At 37.8% G+C, this 7,789-nt stretch overlaps 1 protein-coding gene and 1 long non-coding RNA gene across 2 annotated transcripts; one reads left to right on the forward strand and one right to left on the reverse strand.

Moving 5' to 3' along the window:
- Positions 1-1,247: 1,247 nt before the first annotated feature.
- LOC135148029 (proteinase inhibitor-like) lies at positions 1,248-1,825 on the forward strand. Its single transcript, XM_064082175.1, has 2 exons — positions 1,248-1,403; positions 1,478-1,825. The coding sequence occupies exons 1-2, from the start codon at positions 1,388-1,390 to the stop codon at positions 1,669-1,671; spliced, it is 210 nt and encodes a 69-aa protein (XP_063938245.1). The 5' UTR covers positions 1,248-1,387; the 3' UTR covers positions 1,672-1,825.
- Positions 1,826-1,863: 38 nt separating this feature from the next.
- On the reverse strand, positions 1,864-2,519 carry LOC135148030 (uncharacterized). The gene is made up of 2 exons (XR_010285842.1): positions 2,310-2,519; positions 1,864-2,160 (listed from the first exon to the last, which is right to left on the reverse strand). It is a non-coding gene; the product is annotated as an uncharacterized LOC135148030 (long non-coding RNA).
- Positions 2,520-7,789: the final 5,270 nt, after the last annotated feature.

The raw sequence follows: 7,789 nt of genomic DNA on the forward strand, positions 1-7,789 counted from the left end.
CCAAGTGTCCGACACGGGTACGGCAACCTAAATAGAAGAGTCGGAGTAACATAGCCCTTTGCCTCTACATGATCACAGCGTTCAAAGTTCAAACCAGCTATTTCAGAAACTTAATTGTCAAATATTCTTTGATAATCATAATGTTCTTGGTGAAACTTCTGTCGTTGATGAGAATATGAACCAAGAAGAAACACGTTTTCTCCAACCAAACACTAGAACGCTAATTCTCTGCCTTCTTTCTTATCAACAAATGACTCTTCTTGTAAATCATCGTTACAGCTCTTGCATCTCCTGCAGCAACTGCTCACAACATAAGTTCCCAATTCCTTTTCCTTTGTTTTCTCACTACTGCACTTCATTTTTGGCAAATAGTAACGACAAGTCTGACACCTATTAGATACAACATTAGTTAAGTTCCTTGAATTGTGACTTCCCCATAATTACCTGAGTTAGAGTTGCCGTGATTGCCAAATGTTAAAGTATTTCACTTCATAACTTGCTATAAGAGCTTTGAGCTTGTTAGTTATGTCTTCACCAATAATTTTGTACATCACATTGTAACGCACTACATGCCTCAAATCTGTCTGATAGCAGATTTTATACCAAGATTTGATGTGATGACTACTGTAAGAAAGTTTTCTGCAGAATGTGATATTGCCGTATCTAACGAGCTTCAATCCCATATTCAGGGTCCTGCTTTTTTCCCATGTGAATTCATGTCCTCAGTTCCAAATTTTGCTAACTCTTGTTTTGGAGTTGTATCCACAAGGGTTACTCAAAACTGCTGTATAATTAGACATGTAAAATAACAATTTCATTATCTGGTCACTCCAGCTTAAAATGTGTGCCAAAAATCAATCCGTCAAATATAATAATTAGTAATTAAATTTCAACAATAGAACCGATTTGTCACTTCTCTTTCCTTTCATTTTTTTCAGAATAATTAAAAAAAAAAATTAAACACAACAAATACAAAGTGCGTTGGCATTCAAATTTGTATGAAATGCAACTGTTAGGCCCATCTTTACATTGTGACACGTTTTTGAAAAGAATCGGAGGATAAGGACAGTGTTTTTCTATGACTCGATCGATGAAAGTCCTTAACAAGTAATCTAGTTGTCGTGTAAATTACTAAATGAAATAGTGATCAATCTTCGCAAGTTACCCACGCACACATGCATGTTAACAAGTCTATTAATTTGAAAAATAGCTCATTTCTGTTGAATATATCCTCGTGTATATATGAAATGTCAAACAAATTAGGCTCCTCTACTTTGTTAATTGCCCCAGATTGGCCTATAAATACCGAACATAAACAAACCCCACAGCATATATCACCGCTAAATTAAACCTACCAAATTATTGACGAGATTCATTGTTTACGAGAATGTCGATTTGCCAAGGTAAGCTACAATGATTTGTTTATTAGTAAGTGATAATTTTTGTGTACATGTTAGCTGACCATGCATTTGCGCAGGTAAGAGTTCGTGGCCTGAGCTTGTTGGAGCATCAGGAGAAGATGCTGCAGCCACAATAGAAAGGGAGAACACGCTTGTGGATGCTATAATTGTCAAGGAAGGAACCTCTGTTATTGATAACTTTAGCTGCGAGAGGGTTTGGGTTTGGGTTAACTGCGACAACGTTGTTGTTAGCATTCCCAAGATCGGTTAATCCAGATTATTCATAACCTGGTCTTTCTAGTGTGCGCACATGAGCACACACTAGAAAATCCGATCATAATAATACCCCAACAAATAAACTACTTGTTCTTATAATTTTCTGTACTGCATTTCAATAAATATGAAATAAAATCGTATTATAATAAGTTTTGTTTTTCTTATAATGTTAAAACCAGTCATGTAATGAAAAAACAGAGCAAAAATCAACTTTTACATGCATGAAAGAAGATACAAACAATTGCTTCACAAATTCAAATGAAAACAAAACAGAAGGCTGTTGCAAGTTAACCGATCCTTGGGGTGGAAGTCACAATGCCGTCTTTGTCAACTTTCACCCTCACTCTGAAGCAATTGATCTCCGATGTTCCAAAGCTGTTTGCTGCAACAACAACAGCATTCACATTTTTGTTCTCTCTTTCGATGATCTGTGCTGCTAATTCCCCATTGATTCCCTCCAATTCCGCCCATGAACTCTTACCTTCTGATGACAAATTAAAAGAAAGCATTAGAGATGATAATTAATTACTATAGGCATAAACCATCACACAAGATGCAAACATTTTTCTTGTTTGTTCTATTAAAATAAAACAAGCCAGTAATTAGTACAAGAATGATAATTGGTCATCTTACCTCTGCTTCTGCAAGTACTAGACATTTTCTGGAGAATAAACGCGAGGTGGTAACTGATATATATACTTATTAGGAACTTGATATATGCTTAGATAACATTTCTGTTAGTATTTATAAGTAGAGGGGTCTGAGCTTTGCGCGAGAGCACCAAAGAGTGTACTCAATGTAGTATGCTGGCCGGCCAGCAGAATTCTGGTAGATGTAGCTAGCTAAAATTAGTGGCATCAACGGATAATATTCAAACATTTTACTCGTTCATATATGGATATACATTGAAATATGGTCAATGTTGCAAGAGATCGGAATTATTCACATGCAGGCCATAGTGATGTTGATCAGTTTTTTGTTATTTTTGCACTTGCAGGCTTCGCTGTTTCTTTACTGGTAAGTTCCCTCCTGTTTAAATTTCTATCTGGTCTTTTTTTTTTTTTTTGCTAAATAAATTTCTATCTGGTCTTTTGTTACAGTGCTATATTATCATTAATTTTTTCTGACCATTAATCATCTACAGAAATTAAAGAGATTTACAAGTAAACTCAACTTACTTAACATTTCGGTACCGTAGAATAGAAGATATCCACTAGACTCTATAAGCCCTTATAGAGAGAATACATGTATAAATATGTGTATGTAGTACACACAAACTCATATTTACTCATGTATTAGTTACCCATAAGGATATGCCGGTAAGAACACCAGACTTACTAAAAATTAATCAATGACCAAGGTTTGATCAGCCTAACCAAACTATTCATCTTTGCAAACTCAGAGATTAACCTGCATTGCGAATCTTCCTTTGTCAATAACAGCCAACAGCTTGTTCTGTCAAGAATCAAGAATAACAGAAAAATTAGCATAGCAATACTATTAGTTCTGCAGATTTTTTTTATAAAAAAAAATAGGATTTTTGAAGGAATTGATAATAATATTAAAATTATTTTTGGTGATGTTTAAGGGTGGAAAAAGAACTTATGTTTGTTTGTATTATGTTGAGAAATACAGGTACACAGTAGGTGTAATAAATTTGGTAATTCTGTGTAATAAAAAAAAATTCTAAAATTAAATATCAACGACCGACATCCATCGCAAGATTTAAAATGGTCACAATAAAAAATAGCAACAAATTCTGGTCGTAATAGTGGTCATAAATTTAGCAACAGAATATTTAGTGGCTAAATTTAATTGCTAATATTTGCAACCGTCGGCGGTCACGCAAAAACTGGTCACAAGCGGCGACTAAAATTTGCGACCGCGAGCGGTCACAAACAATGATCGCCGAAAACAGTGAAGCAAGTCCGACGTCGAAGTTTGTTGCTAGTTTGGTTAAAATTCGTTAAAAAATTTAGTGACGCCGATCAATCGCTGATGTCGTCGCAGACACGTGGATCGGTGAAAAATAATGCTGACTAAAATTAGTGATCAGGTCGGTCGTCGAAAGCGGTTGCGAATAATTCTGCCACCAATAATCGTTGCAACAGTGCACATTAGCGACTAATTTTTCTGCAACTATTTTCAGCGATGAAGTGCTGTTGTTGATAATCTTTAGCGACTATCAGCGATATGCAGTCGCCAGTTTCTTGTAGAATTATATGAACCATGATAGAAATGAAAACAAAATAATGTTTACATAATTGAAGCTAGCTTAAATTTTAATTCCAGGTTAATGTGAATTTTAACCCTTTTTGAGGCTATAAAGAACTATTATGTACTAGAACATCATGTAATCTCTCTTTTTAAGCTATTCATGTCGTCTTAGTCCCTTGTAGATATTTACCAACTTCACTATCATTTCTTAATGTCATATATCCATGTTCAGTTGTAAGCTAATTCTAGTCTCAATTCGTTCAGCAAACAAACGGTCACTGAGTCTCACACACTCACATGCATTGAGACTTAAGCAAAAGAACAGCAAGTTCAGGACCGCAAAAGTGTTATGTCATCGCAGAGTCCCCTCAGATGCGTTGACAGAAACCTGCAGTTAGGGATGAATGATGATACAAGGTAGAAACTTGAGACCATCACTGCATTCACAATCCCCATTCCCACATTCTATATTACCACAAATATTATGTGTGATTCTGTATATATAATCACATCTCAAAGAGCTAGTAATTAATTGCATATAATAAAACAAGTTAACATAGAATATATTTTTAAACAATGTCAAGGGTAGGGCATACTGAAATCATATAACAAAATTATTAACAATCATCAAATTATACTATAGCAAATATATATTTGGCATAATATACACTACAAAAAAACAGGACAAAACCGACCGCCAAAAACGGTCGGTTAAAAGGGTAAACGGTCGGTTTTAACACTAAAACCGACCGGAGAAGCTGGTCGGTTGTAACCTGGTCGGTTATCAGCTATTGGTCGGGTTTAAAGACGAAAACCGACCGGAATGTCGGTCGGTTTTGCTTATTTAAGAAAGTCGCTACCTGGGCCCTGCAGCAATGCCATCTGGAGCCACGTGGACGCCACAGCCACGTGTAAACTAAAACCGACCGGAGTCGGTCGGTTTTACATGTTTGACCAAAATATGGTCAATCGATATAAGAATAATATAACCGACCGTATGTGGTCGGTTATAATCTGTTGACCAAAAAAGTCAAATTTGTTGGGGGAACTAAAACCGACCGTCTGTGGTCGGTTAAAATATCTTGACCAAAAAGTCAAAGTTGCGGCAGCTCACTAAAACCGACCGCAGGTGGTCGGTTATAAACGTTTGACCAGAAAAGTCAAACTAAAACAATGACCTTATAACCGACCGCGTTCGGTCGGTTTCCCATAACCGACCGACAGGACATGGTCGGTTAACGACCAGAACGCTTGCAGGGATTAAAACCGACCGTGTATAACCGACCGATCTACCAAAGATAACCGACCGAGAAGTAAGCAATCGGTCGGTTTTCTGGCTTTTTTGAATGGTAACCGTGGTCGGTTATGTATACGTCGGTCGGTTTTGTCTGTGAATTGAATGGTAAGGACGGTCGGTTTTGTCTTAAGTCGGTCGGTTTTCTGGGTTTTCTATCAAAAAAAAAATAATCCTGCTGTTTCTATATACTGCCATACCTGCTACCAACAACCAACAATCAACAATATCCAAAATACATAAACCACAACACCATATATAACAACAAAATGTACCATAACTACAATCCCAAACATCAAACTTATAATTGTCTACAAGGGCAAACCAAAAGCCCTTCACAAGCATTAACCAAATTCCAAATCCAACTTAAACACAATATTCAAAACACAAATATTCAAAAGCCAAACTAATCTAATGTAACATCTGAATCGGAAGCAGCTCCATCCGCAGCGGCAGTAGCACCCGCTCCGGAAGCAGCACTAGCATCCGCTCCCGAAGCAGCACTAGCATTGGCACCCGCATCAGCACCGGCTTCGGGTCCCCCGCGTTCCTCCTCCGACAGCTCCTCTGGATCAGTATAATCCTTCTCCGCTGCGAGTCTGCGTTCCTTTTCCTAATTGCACATATAATAGACAATGACAACCAATAAGAAAATAAGCATACTCGATCAATACAAGTAGATAACAAATATGAATTCGTACCTCTTCAACCTTCCTTTCCATTTTGAGGAGTATATCCTCGACCATCGACCCCACAATGTGTACCATCTCCCCACCAATCATAGAATTCCATTGAACCCTTGTACTTGGATCGACAGCTGGATCGGAGGCCTCTAGTGCGGTTTTTGCAAAATTCGCGATCTCTTCTTCAGACATTTGTCGCTGAAATTGAAGGGGGTTCGCACGGACCTCATTGAGCACATTGCGCACGACCGAGAGGTACACATTGTCGGGAATGACGGCTTCTTGTCTCTGACCGGAAGATCCACCGGCTTCGCCTCTTGTTGAATCCCTGTAACGTGAGGCAAGAGTCGGAATAAGTTGACTAGCACGAGCCTCGGGGAATCCAACAAGGTAGTCCTTCTTAGGCTTTTTGCCTTCGGGAACTCCGGTTGCTGACAACCACCATTCCAAGGGCTCGTCTCTATCCCCTGTTTGTGTAACCGACACCGGCCTGCTTTCTAGAATAGAAGCATATCGTGTCTACAGAGAAATGTGCATCAATCAGTACATTAAACAACTTAAAAAGTAAAATGGACATTGAAACTTTAAAAAAAAACCACAAGACAATCATTTAATTACCGCTATGGCCATTGCAGCAGGCGTGGTATACACGGGGTGCTCGGGATCACTTCCAACCCTTGTATGCGTCCGGTTCCATACTTCAAGGCGAGTTGGATTCTTTCCACGTTCCTTCCTTTTCATTTCCTTCCAAAAACAATTTAAATCATGAATATAATATATATGTGAATTAAATCTTAATTAAGAAATTAAGGTGTGTATGATAATAGATATTTATATATACCTCCTTCACTTTATTAAAAGACCGGGCACCGGCACTATGCAACCGCTCGACGTTCTTGCGGTTCGTAGATCCAACGGATGACCTATGCAAGTGCCCCTCATTCTTTTCCCAATAATTTAATAAATCCTTCCAAAAAAGTTCAGACCAATATCCAGGTCTTAAACTCAATTTTGATATTCCGCTTTCCTTTGATTTTTGCTCAATATTTGTCTTGAGCTCATTCAACGTCCTCTTTATTGTGTTCTTGATATGCTTCTCAATTATATTTTTTGCTTCGGACCGGCTTTGTCCCTTTTGTTGCTTGAAATATAACTACAATTATAATAAAATCAAGATAAATTACATACATATGGTTAGACTATTTACACATAATACAAATAAATAAAAAAGCATGCATACAAATCACGATGTGAGCATAAGAAGAGTAGCTTACATTAAATTCCTCGACTACGTGTTTTAGCCATTCACCATCATGTTCAACAATGTCGGTGAACGTGTAATGTCCAACGGGCCACCTTTCACGAACAATAGCAAGCAAAGTCTTCTTTGCTTGATCATCTTCAATACTACCAAAATGTGAAAAGAGATTATATGTACATATATATGTATGTCAACAAAATTTAAACAAGTGCAAGATACATATATATATATATATATACAGATAGATAGATATACATATATATATATATATATATATATAAGTTACTACAAGTAGACTTACTGTCCTCCTGAAATATTGATACGGATTGGTTTCGGAGGGACTTTTCCAAACAAACCGGCTGAATGGGATCGTGGCCTCCTAATTACCCTTCGTCTTGGAACTTCCTCTTCATTCGGATTCTCCCCGCCTTCATCCGAATCAGTTGGCTCATCACGTATAGCCAAGGTGCTAGACTTTCCTTTACCCTTCCGAGTGGAAGTTGTCTCCTTGGCTTTCCCTTTTCCCTTGCCTTTGGTTGTCTCCTTGGCCTTCCCCTTGCCCTTGCCTTTTCTTGCCATTAAGGCAATGATCATCACCACAAGGATGACAAACCACCACAAGGTGCCCTAATCAAACACCATAAACACCATTGGTTAG

The sequence above is a fragment of the Daucus carota genome, chromosome 7 (genome assembly GCF_001625215.2).
Source record: "Daucus carota subsp. sativus chromosome 7, DH1 v3.0, whole genome shotgun sequence".
NCBI classification, from domain to species: Eukaryota; Viridiplantae; Streptophyta; class Magnoliopsida; order Apiales; family Apiaceae; genus Daucus; species Daucus carota.